The following is a 14,650-nucleotide window of genomic DNA, read 5'->3' on the forward strand; positions in this document are numbered from 1 at the left end:
TAGAAAACCAAGAGTGGGGCCCTTGTATGGGCCGTCCACTAGGTGGGGGGGGGGTTATAGGCTAGGTGCTAACCATTTAGTTACTTAATAGTTCAATTCCAAGTATCGGTTACGTGTTTCAGTTATTAGATATTTTTAGGAGGTGTTATGATGTCCGGGGACCATAACTAGCTTGAAAACATTAAAACAGTGCTTCTAGTGAAATTTTGATGTTTCGGGTAGTGTCCGGTTGTTCGGTTGGATACTGGTTTGTTAAAGTGCTACACTTGCAGTTTACTGTTCTTTATGTACCCTTTTGTGACACTTTTAATTCTCGACACTTAGGAAAGCATTCAGGACCATTTAACCATGTTTCTGCATATTATTGGAGTGTTTAAATGCTGAATTTTGCTGAATTCAGCACTTTATGTGGGTTTTAGGCACTTTCCGGCACTTAAACTATCACTTGAAAGGCAGTTTTGTGATCCTTACTTTCCTACACACTATACTAGCGTAGTACTTAGTTTCTGGCTCATTCTGTGTCTCAACACACTGTCTATCTATGTACTGAACTCCATCAGCATATTCCTGATTTATCAGATAACTATGCTGACTGTACTTAATGCATCATTTGAGGCAATATAGCTTTCATGCAATATTGGTATGACATATGACAATGTATGATGCACATGTTTGTGTATGGCAGTAATCAGAATGCAGTTAATTGTAATTTTAGCATAGTCATTAAGCACTAATCAAGATTAATTAATTGTACGGATACCTGGATTTTTGACAATTGTCACACATTGCGCAGTCTTTGACGCTCTTAACTCAGAAGGACAAGAAGTTTGAGTGGGGAGAGGAACAAGAGGCAACTTTTCAGTTATTAAAGCACAAGTTACGCAATGCCCCGATTCTTACCCTACCGAAAGGAAATGAAGATTTTGTAGTTTATTGCGATGCGTCTTGCAAAGGTTTAGGATGTGTGTTAATGCAAAGAAGTAAAGTAATTGCTTATGCCTCTAGACAACTTAAGATACAAGAAAAGAATCATACTACGCATGACTTAGTGCTTGGAGCCATGATTTTTGCACTTAAGATATGGCGACACTACTTGTATGGTACTAAGTGCACTATCTACACGGACCCTAAGAGTTTACAGCACATTTTTGACCAGAAAATGTTAAACATGAGGTAAAGGAGGTGGGTAGAATTATTGAATGATTATGATTGTGAGATTAAGTATCACCCGGGTAAGGCCAATGTAGTGGCAGACGCATTAACAAGAATGGAACGTATAAAACCGCTTCGAGTACGTGCTTTAGGAATGATTAACGAGTCTCAAGGAACAGATTCGTGCGGCCCAATGTAAAGCTTTGGGTGAAACTCAGTTAGTGAATAAGGAGTTACATGGGAACGAGAAGAATTTTGAGGTTAAGACTGATCAAGTGTGTTATTTCAAGGATCGGATATGGATCCCAAAATGTCACCATTTACGGGATTTGATTATGGATGAAGCACATAAGGCTAAGTATTCGATTCATCCAGGTACTGACAAGATGTACCATGATCTAAAGGAGTTTTATTGGTGGCTTGGTATGAAGAAGGATATGGCGATATAGTTTAGTATGTGCTTGACTTCTGCCCGAATCAAGGTAGAATATCAAAAACCACCCGGAATGTTACATCAACCTGAGATTCCCCAATGGAAGTGGGAACAAATTGTCACACCCCAAAAACGTCGCAGCGGAAATACAAACGTAGTGTTGACAGAAGTTGGTGCCCATAAATATCTTGGTGAACTATGCATTGTTAATGTTGGACATTCAACTTAATTAAAACATATTTTAAAACTTAAAGTTTAAAGCACACCACAACCATAACATAGTTAGGTTGTCATGATCCTTATGGATCTTAATACATAGGTCCCAAAAGTTTTAAAAGTTCTCCAAAACATTTATTTAAACAAGATATGCATCAACAACCACAAGATACACCAAAATTCCTGAAGCCGAACTCAAGTACCTGAAGAACACGTTACAATCAAATGTCAACACAAAGGAGGGTGAGTTCACATATCCAAATTATAAACAATTTGATCCAAGGAAAACTTTCTAATTATGTGTTTATTATTAAAACATCCATATAAAAGACATGCATCAACAACCACAAGATAGACCAAAATTCCCGAAGCCGAACTCAAGTACCTGAAGAACACGTTAAAATCAAGTGTCAACACAAAGGAGGGTGAGTTCACATATCCAAATTATAAACAATTAGATCCAAATAGAGCTTTCTAATTATGTGTTTATTATCAAAACATCCACATAATTTTAAGAAAGTCATTTTATTTCCTTAATAAAAATCCGAGGGTCAGCCGTCGCAAGCGTTTACCAAAAACCTTCGAACAAAAGCATCTTCCCAAGTTTACATATTAAATTGATAGCATCAAATGTTCAGATTCGTAAGTTTGCAAGACATTACGAGCTATATATTAACAATGAAGGTATAATCAAAGCTAGACTATAACAGAATATCAATTCGTCGCTTGACTTGACACGAAGCTACCGGTCACGACGGGGTGGTCAACCCGATATATCCACTACAAAAAAATTGCCATCTAGTGGCACACAAAAAGTGCCACAAAAAACCAAAAAAATGCCACTAAAGACCATTGTTGGAATGTGCGGCACACAAAAAAAGGGCCACTAGAAGCGCTGATGCTAAAGCCTTTTAATGGCACTTTTTTTATCTGCTGCTACAAACTTTTGGGCTTTTAGTGGCACTTTTTTGTTTGCCACTATATAGTTTTGAGCTTTTAGTTATACAAATTAAATGCCACTATAGACATTTATCATATTAGTTTTGATTAATTAAAATCATTATTTATTTACAATATAAAATAAAAATAAAATATAGAAAGCATAATATCATAACTTCGATTATCTTCCAAATATCTAACAAGTGTAACATTAAGTCTAAATATCTAACATATAAAACAAAAACCTAACAAATATTTAAATAAAAACTCGAAACTTCAATGTGCTCATAAATAATATCCTCATCAATTGTGTCATGGTTGATGGTTATCACTGACTCCTTTTATGCAAAGTTTCATATCCTCTTCACCATTTGGTCCTTCACCCTCCATACATTGGTTTGCGACAGATGACATCCATACTGCTAAACCAACAGCTCCCTGATTGGAACATTGAAGACAAAAAGTATTATTTCTAAATTCCAGATGCACAAGTAAAACTTTTAAAAAGTTTAAAAGAATTAATAGCAACAAGCTTTTTCAAGTGAAATTTACCATGAGAGGAAGCAAGATTCTATAATAATTTGCCAATTGAAACAAAAGTGGAACTAAGGTCAAGGGTACATAATTAACTTAAGCAATAGTAGTAGCCATTCCACCCTGTCATGTAAAATCAAAGACACAATTAGTTGCAGAGAGCAAAAATTTTAACATGTGAAAGTTGAAATTAGAGTTAGCCATTTTAGCCCATTTAATAAAGAACTAGCAAGTGCACCCGCGCGTTGAGCTGGGCTCGTGCTATTTGTAAAGTTCAAATCTATCTATGATTAGCCAACTTTGAGAATAAAGTAGTACTAACTGTAACCATGACGACTCTGAACGGTACCAGTATTCTGGTTACTTTAACGGTAAATATTGGTACCGAACTGTAACCATGACGGTTATTTTTTGTTCCAGAACCGGTACTCATTTTTCGGTATCGGTACAACGCTCATCCCTAGAATAAAGCATTAGAATAAATTTTAATAACATAAGCTTTTGCATTTACACCATAAGATGCATAATCAATTGCTAAATAAAAGAAGATAATATTGTACTCTTGATATTTACCAATAACTTTCACACAGTTCATCAACTTTCTATAAGTACCAGTTTATATTGCCAAATAGACCTGAAAAAGAACATTATACAAACCAACAAATATATTCACTAAAAGTACATGTAAATAATACATCATTCCATGCTAAATTATTAGAATAATGCTAAGTACCTAAAGTCACTTACCGTATAATTAAAAAGTAGACTGTCAGATTTTTCCCTTATATATGCTATGTCCCAGCATCCATTTTTTGCTGGCTTCTTATGTGAGCTGCAAATAAGACTCATAAATAACAAATTAAATAAGTTGAACTAAATGAGCTGCAAAACTTATCACATTAATCAGATATTAGAAACTTATAAACAATGATGGTTTATGCCTAGATAGTTAAAAAAGCAGGATGTGGGAATGAAGTTCATCAGTTTCACATTGCTAAAGTTTATCACACCAAAAAAGGCAAAACAAATACCACGCAAACACATATAAGCATAAAAAAAAAACCATGACCTGATGCCAAATGATAATCATGTATATGTGTTTTGACTATACTCAGATGCATGGTTTAGCTTCTGTAGAAAGCCCACATGGAGTTTTCGAGATTTGCTCTTATCCTAGCATTGGCATTAAAAATGCAATAAGGTGGTGGTTCTGTTTCTTTTGACACATGATATGATCTTTACAAATGTTTAATTAGTGTTTTAATGAGACCTTCATATGATATAAAACAAGTATAAATAACTTTGTTGTTAAAGCTAAGCATTTCACCTGAGCATTGGCTTCAGAATCAGACCCACTGCTTGCATGATCTAGGAAAGCCTTTTTGTACCTGCATTAACAACAAAACATTCATCACTTAGTTACTTATTTTTATAAACCAGATCTTTTTCAAAGCATTAAACGTGCCCCTGTAAACCAGAAACTTCTATTTTATGCATTGTGCTTGCTGGTAACAAGAGCACATAAACACAAGAAAACCATGTGATGTGACAGTGCAACTAAACAAGCAAAATATAAATAACTAGTAAATTTCCCCTAGGAATTTAGTTTCAATTTATATCATTCCGGTAGGTTAAGTCACCGGTACAGCCATATAGCAATCGCAACCAAATTAAAGTATAAAAATTGGAGACAAGCAATCTCAAACCACATGTTAAAAAATTCACCTAGAAATAATAATCACAATAAATTATGGTGAATTGCAAGCATATATGTTGTTGAAGTCTCTCTATATACCAACTAATGAAGTATTTTTCTAAGTCTGCTCAAAACCTAAATAGCATGTGACCAATAAAGCCTTTTAGTGAGAATTTTGATTACAACCATATAAAGCGTGATATTTAAACTACAAAAAAAGGCTTGGATATCACAACAACCTTCTAATACTTAATCATGTAATGAAAAGCAAATGAAACTGATATCATATGTCTATCTACCATTCTACCTAAATAAGCATAAATGAAAGGGGGGAAACATAGTTGAAATCCATTACGACTAAATTGCTTAATAGCAACATCCAAATACCGATTGCCATGGTGAGCTTCATCGATGACGCCGACGGCGTTAATAACTTCTCTATGAACACAACTGAATCATCCTCCACCGATCACAAGCAATTGATTGAACCCCTAATCGTGTGACTTCTGATATTAGAGGGAGGGAAATTAGATTAGGGTTTGTAAAGGGACAAAGGCGTGGGAGCAGAGTTAGGTGGAATATGAATGAGCGATTGATTTTGAGACTGTATTCAAAACCCCAATATGTTGAGAGCCAAAATATTCGCCCGCCCACTCAAATCGTATCCCGCTTAATTATTTATTTATTTTTCACACGTTGCCACCGCTAAAACGGTGGCAATTCAAACATACCATTTAATTTTTTTATTTGTCACGATTTAGCCACCTAATTTGTAAAGCGGGTTTAATTTACATTTTGGTGAGAAATCGGTCCCTAAATTTGCTATCGTTTTTTCTCGGTAGCAAATTCTTGTGACAATTGCCCATTATTCTAGTAGTGAAAATAAAGTACATTAGAGTGGGGGAATATGGTTTTTTTGTGACAATGAGAGGGAAATCGATGTGGGGTTAGGGGAATGAGCGGGAATATGAAATGATTTGGGGAGGGAATTTGATTTTTGGTGAAAGAGAAGAAGAAATTTCTAGGGAAATTTTTAGGTTTCAAAGAGGGAAATAGTGAAAATTTAAACGAGTTGTTCAAACATTTTTGTGGCACAGGCAAAGTGCCACTAAAACATATTGAAAATTTTGGTGGCATATGCAAAATGCCACTAAAAGCCTTGATTAGTGACATAAAATTTAAATGCCACTAAATGTATGTGTTAAATACCTAAAGTGCCATTAAAAACAAAAATTAGTGGCACAAAACTTAAATGCCATTAAAAATGTGTGCCACTAGATGGCTTTTTTTTTTTTTTGTAGTGATCTATCAACAATTCCACGCGTGCAATACTTAAATGATTAAACGACAATACTTGCGCATGCGCCCATAACGGGCCATCTATAATGCCTGCCTCATGAACAATATATATATCCTACTAATACTGATAAATTTAATATATAGTGTTGTACAAATTTCCCGAAGTCCCCACCGAGACATAAGCCTATATCCGATACTTATTCTCTTCATCTCTTGAGATCAAGCAAATTCGTCCCAACTTTAGATTTAAGCATTTTTAAATCTACACGGTTGTTTTCTCTCAAACACCATAATAATCCCCGTTTCTCCCCGAAACATATTTATTCATCAAATTCGTTTCTACCCGAAACGTATTTATTCATCAAAACCATCTATTTTCCATGAAAATATACATTTAATATAATCAAAAGGTATGTTTTATACAAAAACATCTTTAATCCTTTTTAAGGCATGTTCTTCTCCCAAAACATATACAAAACAGTAAAAAGAGGGGGGGTTAGTGACACTCACCTTTGGGTGCGTATTATAATAGCGCAATCCCGCAAATTGATTCTACACGTCCTAATATACATAGGAACGATTTATCAATCAATATTTCACAAAATTCCTAAGTTTCTCCAAATCTTAGAATTTTCACATAACTTTGAGATTTTCTTGAAAAGTCTTATTTTTTTTCATTATGTTGGCATATTTATATATATATATATATAGGGCCATGATCATTTCAGAACCATAAATATTTACAGAACTCGCAGAACTCCTAATAAACAATCTTTTTATATATATATTTTTATGTTTAGGATAATTTTATCATTTATTATGTGTATTTTTACGATTACATACATGTTAAAGAGTAATTTTATCATTTTTTATATATAATTTTATAATTACACATATGTAAACTAGTTCTTTTACATATATGTAATTAGTTATGACACATATATATATAATTTTCGCAATTAAACATATGTAAACTACTTTTAACATGTATGTAATCAAAGAAATACATATAGTAGATGATAAAAAGATCCTAAATACAAAAACTTATATGTAAAATGATTGTTTATTAGGAGTTCTGAAAGTTCTGTAGTTATTTAGAGTTCTGAAATGAACTCAACCATATATATATATATATATATATATACTAGCCATTTACCCGCGCGATGCAGCGGGAGTGGCGATAATTTTCAACACGGTACTCATTTTCTATTAGTTTATCAGTTCTCTCGCGATATATCGTAGCGTATGTTGTCTGTGGTCTAATAGTTTTCTTATTCGTAGCATCGATGTGGTCTACCTATACTGCGATGTGGTCTATCTATACTTTACGTAACTCATTTAAATTATACCAAACCCACATGGTGCTTTAAAAATGGTGCTTTTAACATGCTAAAGCACAACTTAAGTACCCAATTCCCTGTTCTCATTATATTATTGAGTAAATACGGTTATAATGGTTATAAAATGTATTTTATGAGAAAAGAAATACAGCATTAAGGTAGTAGAAAAACAAAGTTTACAACTTGATTAGTGTTTGTATATTTATAGTTTTGAGGTGTTAATATGAAAAACATAAACAAACAGTTACACGAACGGTGTTCATGTCCACTCAATACATATGTGGCGTTTTGGTTCAGATGTACGCACGACGCAAAGTGATTATGTATTTTATTTTATATATCCATAGGTTTTTAGCATATCCCTCACCTATGTGATTTAGCTAAAATTTACTTTATCTATTTTTTAAAATGAAAAAAAAAACATAAGTGTACAACAAAAAAAGCTTGTTGTACAACACTCGGCTGCAAAAAAAAAAGCCATGCACAATGGGTGCTCGCCTCACCTACGCCGGGTCAAATTTTACCCTAAAAAGCTCACCTGCGCCTTTTGTACATTGTTTGCCTTACATTGTCAGGGCGCATTTTTAAACCAAGTATAGTATAGTAGTTTTGTTAAAAAGCTCACCTGCGCCTTTTGTAAATTTTACCCTAAAAAGCTCACCGACATTTTTTTATTGGTTATTTCCGTAGTCAAATTTAGAACATTTTAAAACTATGATTATCACATAAAAGGTTGAATCATGAAATGACTACCCATTAAAAAATAAGATCAATCATCACCAGCTTTAAAACTCAAGTGGGCTCATGCTACAAATGACATGGGTCAGGCTTTAATGATCAAAATTGACCAAAATGCCCTTATGTTCGGATGCTAAAAGGCTAGATTTTGATAACGACATAATATAAACAAGATTATCAAAAGAAACAAACAACATTAGCCAAAGTCAACATATACGAAAACGTAAACGACCACGAAATACATTTTAGTACATCTTTCACAAAAGGACAAGTCAATAACAATGTACATCTATTACAAAAGAAACGACTATAACATCTATTACATCTGCTCCTCGCTAACAAAAATAGCATCCGCAAGAAAAAAACTGCATTGCTTACAAAATGGCAGCATTATAACTGATTCAAAGGTCACCAGAACTTACCACATTTGCTGTAAGCGACCCAACAGCCTTCAAGTAACATCAGGAAAAAAATGAAATCTAAACCTGAGTAATCGAACCATTTCCACTTAAATTGAGTTTAAATTCAGAAAGAATGAGACAGAATGCAAATTTTTTTCACAGGCTAAGCCTTTCAAAACAATTCAGAGTAACCATGTGACGTGATGAAAAAAATGAAATCTAAAAACGTAATAAACCTGAGTAATCGAACCATTTCCAGATCTGAAGCAGTTCTGAAGCGGATCTCATGTTGTCCACAGCAGAGGCATCAAATGGCACCTATACATCAGGCAATTAAAAAACACTAATAAATAATCCTATGTTTATATAGAATTGTCAACAGTATTGTCAAAGGTGGTTCTTTTTTGGCGTCCATTTACAACGAAATATCTTACCGGAGACCACTGATTTGTGATTGGATCGGGCCTGTCCCTGCCGCCACTTGCTGCAATCCATATTAGCTTAGATCCACCCCTAATTATGAACAGACAAGATTGATAAGATAATGCGATGACACCATTTAGTACGCAAAGCGTGTAGAGTAAATTTAGAAGTATCAACACAACATAAAGTCCGGCCTCTAGGAGGGTAAAACAGGTAAAAGGGTGCTTCAAATATAAAGAAAAATGCCATTTTCGTCCTTGAGGTTTGGCCAGTTTTGCGACTTTCGTCTGAAGGTTTGTTTTTCGCATCCGGATACAAAAGGTTTGAAATCTTGCCATTTTCATCCGGCTTGTTTGTTAACTCCATCCGTTTTCTCCGCTAAGTCAGGGGTATTTTCGTCTTTTTTGTTAACCTAAAGGGCAATTCAGTCTTTTTCACTTTATGTACAAGCATTTAGCATAATGTAAAAGTATTCAAAATACCCTTCCTAAAGTGAAAAAGACCGAATTGTCCATTAAAGCTAACAAAAAAGACGGAAATACCTGTGGCTCAAAGGAGAAAAATGGATGGATTCAACGAGCCGGATGAAATTGGCAAGATCACAAACCTTTTGGATCCAGATGCGGAATTACAAACCTTTGGACGAAAGTCGCAAAACTGGCCAAATCTCAGGGACGAAAATGGCATTTTACTCATTGAGCTATAATAGCATGATACCTCAAAAGCAAAGCCATCTCCTTTAAACTTCTTGTGTTTGCTCTCCTTTTCATCTCAGCAAGCTCAAGAACATCATTCATATGTTTTTTTTAATACACATAACAAATTCCTAAAAAAGCATAAGGTTAAAAGTGTGAATTACATTAAAGATTTAGGGAGAAAAGTGCAGAAAAGAATTGTTATAACCGGAAAAAAAGTATATACCTGCCCATGCAGAAGATTATGAACTAACCTGAAGATTAAAGGCGTGAGGCGCACTCGGAGCGATTTGTTGGGCCCGGGACTTTATTTGCGCCTGGGCGCTCGCTTTAAGAACTATGATTTTATATGTATCTATCACCATGTATTCTATAAAACAAAGAAACATATCAAAATTTGAATACAGATTGCCAAATAAAGGGACTTAAGATCAAAAATAACCTTAGCTGTCAGAAAGTAGTTCTTGAGACAAATGAGGTATTGCCACTGCCAACATAATATAAATATTAAATTAATAAAACTGATCATTGAGAGAGGGACCCTAGAGTACAGAAAAGCTCTTATGATTTATAAAATGGCTTCTCTTACGATATCGTCAGGCCAACCAAAGCCTAAGTTTATTACCGGCAATCTAATTTCTTAAGTAAAACTGATATACTTTGGGTAACTTTTGACCAAATTGACCTCTTTCTACTTTCGATAGTTCTTCAAAAAGTTAGCCATTTAACCCATCGCAAATAAAATAAAGTTACATAGCTCATGAATATTGTAGATACCTGGAGAAAAAAAGCAACTGTATAGGCAATAATCACCTTATCTAATCATTCAGGCTGCAAGAAACACAGCTATATTAATCGTAGTTTCCGTGCAAAAATTCAACCCAAGGTCCGAGTGAGTCACTTTGACAAAAGGTCAAACAGGTTCATATTAACATTAACGATTACTTCTTTCTATCTATGTATGAAATTTATATTAAAACTTAATCTGTATCAGAGGTTATTAAGTTTTGGATGATACTATTGGTTGATCGTCACACTCATGATCAAGTTATAACCCTAATTCAATTGGTACATACATTCAGCTCCATCTAATTGCAACCATAGTTATCAAAAGCGGTTGCTTTTGGCGCCTAAGCGATATTTCTGGGCGAAGCGAGTTGAATGCGCTCCTACTTCCTAGGTGTTTTGAGCGCATTGATAATTAATCTTTTTTTTTATTTGTAAATTCCTCATTATCTGCAGTATTTGTAGGACTATTGGCAACTGTTTATATTTGAATTCGGTATGCTGAATTGATCATTACTACTCACAGAAACTGCATATCCTAAATATATGGGTAGCTACTTTTATCCTATTTTTTTGCACGGCTAAAAAACTTTCATTAGAATCCGGCAAACAAATACAACAGAGCTAGCAAGTTACTCTTATCCTAAATACATTAACAGCAGTTTTTTGTTCTCTGATTTAGTTCTGTATTTTCCAGTATTTATTTTTAATTAGTTAATTCTGAATTAGTTCTCTAAGTTCTAGTTTTTGTTCTCTGATTTAATTCTGAATTCTGTTGTCACATTATTGTTTTGGTTTTGAGTACTTTATTCCCTTAATGAACTTTTTTATTTTTTTATTTAAGTGCGCTTTTTTTTTCTCGGGCCCACACTTTTTTTGCGCCTATCGCCTAGGCCCTAATCGGAGCTAATGCGCCTAGAGTGCGCTTCGCGCCTTTAATAACTATGATTGCAACATTTTCGGAAATCCAAATCAATAAAATCTCTTTTGTTCAGTCGTGGACCTAATTTAATTACATGTCAGGTTAGTCCAAAATATATAGATTAAAAGAACAGTATCTCAACTGGGATTAACAAGGACATGACCAGCACCATACAACCATATACAACACCCACATCAACAATTTTAAAATAGTTCTCGTTTGATTGTTCCAATGAAACCACAACATGATCTGAAGTGGAGAATGTGACTACTTCAGACAGCTTAGATACATTCAATTTTCAAATTAAGTATCGAAAAATAGTATTAACCTAATCGTAGTTCAGATAGCATTCAAAGGTTATACCAAAATAACACTATAGCGACATGCCGACATCAATGTAGAAGAAAATTTGGAAAATTTGTTAATTAAAGAAACAGGTCTTACCTTTTAAAAGGCCGCTAGAAATAGCTGCTCGAGCACATGTACCATTTGATAGAGTAGTATCCACCTACAATACATAAATTAGCATCCAAATTATAGGAAAAGAATATTATCAGTTATCATACTTTAAATCAACACAAAACACCATTTCTAGGTATAAGTTAATTTGAAACTCAACCCAGTTTTGGTCTAATTTGTAATAGAAAACAAAAAACCCAGTTTTGGGTATTTGTACACACCTTCCTACAACGTCAGGCAAGAACAATTGATTCAAGGATTGCAGTATACTTCTTCCGGGTGCTATAGAACAAGGGGTTTTATAAATATGCAGATTCGACATATAAAATAAGACAAACAACAAATATCATACTACAATCTGTCTACAAGCACAATCTAATCTACTACATTCAAATCAGAAACAGCTAGCATCAAATCATCATAAAACCTAAAACTTCAAATCCATCTATCACTTTAATTAACTGAAAAACCAATTGAATCACAAAAAATGAATATTGAATAAGTATATAATCACAGCTACAACTCAAGTAGAGTTCACTAAACTTTAATGCAAACACAACACTTACATATTACTGTTTATCGTAAATTAAAGTCTAATATATATAACATTTACAAACCGTATGCAAAAATACATCACATATTAAATCAAATCACTCCTGAAACACCGTGAATAATTAGATAACATCACAATTCACAACTGGTAACTTGAAATCACAAAAACCGAACCTGATGAGAGGAAATCAGCCGAATCTGAAAATGTTGCAAAGTTTCCCCCAAAGTGAAAACCCTAATTCATTGTCACACTAACTGCACACAGATTAAGACCAAACAATATGAAATACAAAAGCATAACCAGTTATAAAGAACATATACGCACCTGTGATGGTATGAGGTGAAGAGAAAGGAGGTGAAAAAAAGATTTCGTAACCCTAGATCTGGCGATGTGCATCTTAAAAACCCTAAAATCGAATTCGAACCCTTCACCACCTTCAAACTCAGTCAATTTGGTGTCGTATAGAGAGAGATTCATTGATCTGGTGTCATTGAGAAAGCCAGATCTTGCTTCGCCAAGAGAAACCCTAGTTCTCCTTTTGAATCGCCTGGAGAGAAAGCAGCTCTATGGGGCGGATAAAATGCTACGAGAATGAGAAACCCTAAAATTGATTTGTGTACCCGTGTGTTTTTTTTAGTGAAGGGTATAATTGAGATTGTAAATTATATTGTGCTTTAGAGGGTTGTATATTATGCTTTAAAAGTGTTTTAAGGAAATTTCAATGACATTAAGAAGTCCTTTGGATATGTATATTATATATAGTATAGATATAGATAAATTGCAATTCTAGTTAACTTAACTATGCCAAAAGGATATTTAAATGACTAAGTATACTTTAATTGAACTGACATTTATGGATTACATAAAAAAAACTAAAAAATTAATATATGCTAGTTGCATTTTTTTGTCACGTTTTATAATCGTTTATCACTCATTTTTTACCACATATCATTCATTTTATAATCTGTAAAGTTAATTATTTTGTGCAACACTTAAATTAGTAGAATGAATTTTACTGTGAATTGTTTATCTACTTTTTTTTTGTAGATGAGATGTACTTGCTAAATATACAATGAGGATTGAATAGGCAGGCAGGCAATTAAAAGATTTTTTGGACTAAAATAGTCAATTAAATGCATGGGATGGGATTCATGTAATGTAACAAAGGAGGAATAACTGATAATGGGCCAAATATAAATTATTTGGGCTAATTTATAAGGTGATTGGGTAGGCCGACAACGACTATTGATTGGTGGTCCAGTTTACACAAATTTGTGATCCATTTGTTTGAACGGTCTGTTTGCTTGACATTTACATAAAGTTTAAAAAAAATAGTGTGATTTAAAACTAAACCGGATTAGCACAAGCAAACAATGTTACAAGAGTAAATACGATGTGTCACAATTACAAGGTTAACTTGCAGTTCTTAATCTAGTGTTGAAATAAGAAGTTTCAAGTAATCTCAAACTTTATATTAAAAAGAGCTTATTTCAAACAGTAGATAAACCTTAACACTATAGCATTTTAAATATTAGTACAAAACCAACAAGATGTTGGTTTCTTGTTTAAAACCAACAAATTTGTGATATAAAATGATATAAATTATTTTGGGCTAATTTATAAGGTGATTGGGTAGGCCCACAACGACTATTGATTGGTGGTCCAATTTACACAAATTTGTGATCCATTTGTTTGAACGGTCTGTTTGCTTGACATTTACATAAAGTTTAAAAAAAATAGTGTGATTTAAAACTAAACCGGATTAGCACAAGCAAACAATGTTACAAGAGTAAATACGATGTGTCACAATTTTAAGTATTGAATATTCAAGATAAACATAGATAATGAGGCCGTAACCGTTGTCCAGATCATAGAAAATGAAATATTTATGCTTTCGTGAGGAGGTACCAACTATACATACCAAGTAAGTAAATGAATGACATCAAAATAAAACAGTCCATAAGTCTCAACAACTAAAATAGTGTAAGATTTTTACAATCGGTGTATCAAACATTGTTATCACTATGTAAGAGTACAACACACATACAAAATAAACAGTCGAAA

The 14,650-nt window shown here is 33.7% G+C and overlaps 1 protein-coding gene and 1 long non-coding RNA gene across 16 annotated transcripts; both read right to left on the reverse strand.

Moving 5' to 3' along the window:
- Nucleotides 1–2,895: 2,895 nt before the first annotated feature.
- On the reverse strand, nucleotides 2,896–5,593 carry LOC110924868. 2 transcript variants are annotated; one of them, XR_002584405.2, is made up of 7 exons: nucleotides 5,358–5,593; nucleotides 4,602–4,662; nucleotides 4,022–4,106; nucleotides 3,848–3,908; nucleotides 3,597–3,734; nucleotides 3,293–3,397; nucleotides 2,896–3,178 (listed from the first exon to the last, which is right to left on the reverse strand). It is a non-coding gene; the product is annotated as an uncharacterized LOC110924868 (long non-coding RNA). The 2 variants fall into 2 exon arrangements; XR_002584406.2 differs by lacking the exon at nucleotides 3,597–3,734 and having other exon boundaries at nucleotides 5,358–5,590.
- A 2,950-nt stretch (nucleotides 5,594–8,543) lies between these two features.
- LOC110921267 (glycerol-3-phosphate acyltransferase, chloroplastic-like) lies at nucleotides 8,544–13,212 on the reverse strand. 14 transcript variants are annotated; one of them, XR_002582321.2, is made up of 11 exons: nucleotides 12,911–13,212; nucleotides 12,760–12,840; nucleotides 12,255–12,315; nucleotides 12,019–12,082; nucleotides 10,644–10,697; nucleotides 10,309–10,353; nucleotides 10,121–10,236; nucleotides 9,889–9,997; nucleotides 9,183–9,261; nucleotides 8,985–9,066; nucleotides 8,544–8,796 (listed from the first exon to the last, which is right to left on the reverse strand). XR_002582321.2 is itself a non-coding variant. In XM_022165557.1 (5 exons), the coding sequence occupies exons 2-5, from the start codon at nucleotides 9,966–9,968 to the stop codon at nucleotides 8,756–8,758; spliced, it is 318 nt and encodes a 105-aa protein (XP_022021249.1). In that variant the 5' UTR covers nucleotides 9,969–9,997; nucleotides 10,121–10,221; the 3' UTR covers nucleotides 8,544–8,755. The 14 variants fall into 14 exon arrangements, 1 of the variants encoding a protein (XP_022021249.1); XR_002582325.2 differs by having other exon boundaries at nucleotides 8,544–9,066; nucleotides 10,309–10,313; nucleotides 10,680–10,697; XR_002582318.2 differs by having other exon boundaries at nucleotides 8,544–9,066; nucleotides 10,121–10,221.
- Between the last annotated feature and the right edge of the window lie 1,438 nt (nucleotides 13,213–14,650).

Source organism: Helianthus annuus, chromosome 17 (genome assembly GCF_002127325.2).
Source record: "Helianthus annuus cultivar XRQ/B chromosome 17, HanXRQr2.0-SUNRISE, whole genome shotgun sequence".
Taxonomy (NCBI): domain Eukaryota; kingdom Viridiplantae; phylum Streptophyta; class Magnoliopsida; order Asterales; family Asteraceae; genus Helianthus; species Helianthus annuus.

What these genes read in the sequence shown, in the direction of transcription:
- LOC110921267 (XM_022165557.1), bottom strand. Translation starts at nt 9,968, where the DNA reads ATGAATGATGTTCTTGAGCTTGCTGAGATGAAAAGGAGAGCAAACACA. An exon ending in GAGATGGCTTTGCTTTTGAG is followed by an intron (nt 9,262 to 9,888) that starts GTATCATGCTAT and finishes GTTCATAATTAG; the next exon opens with GGGTGGATCTAAGCTAATAT. An exon ending in GAAATGGTTCGATTACTCAG is followed by an intron (nt 8,833 to 8,984) that starts GTTTATTACGTT and finishes TCGATTACTCAG; the next exon opens with GTTTAGATTTCATTTTTTTC.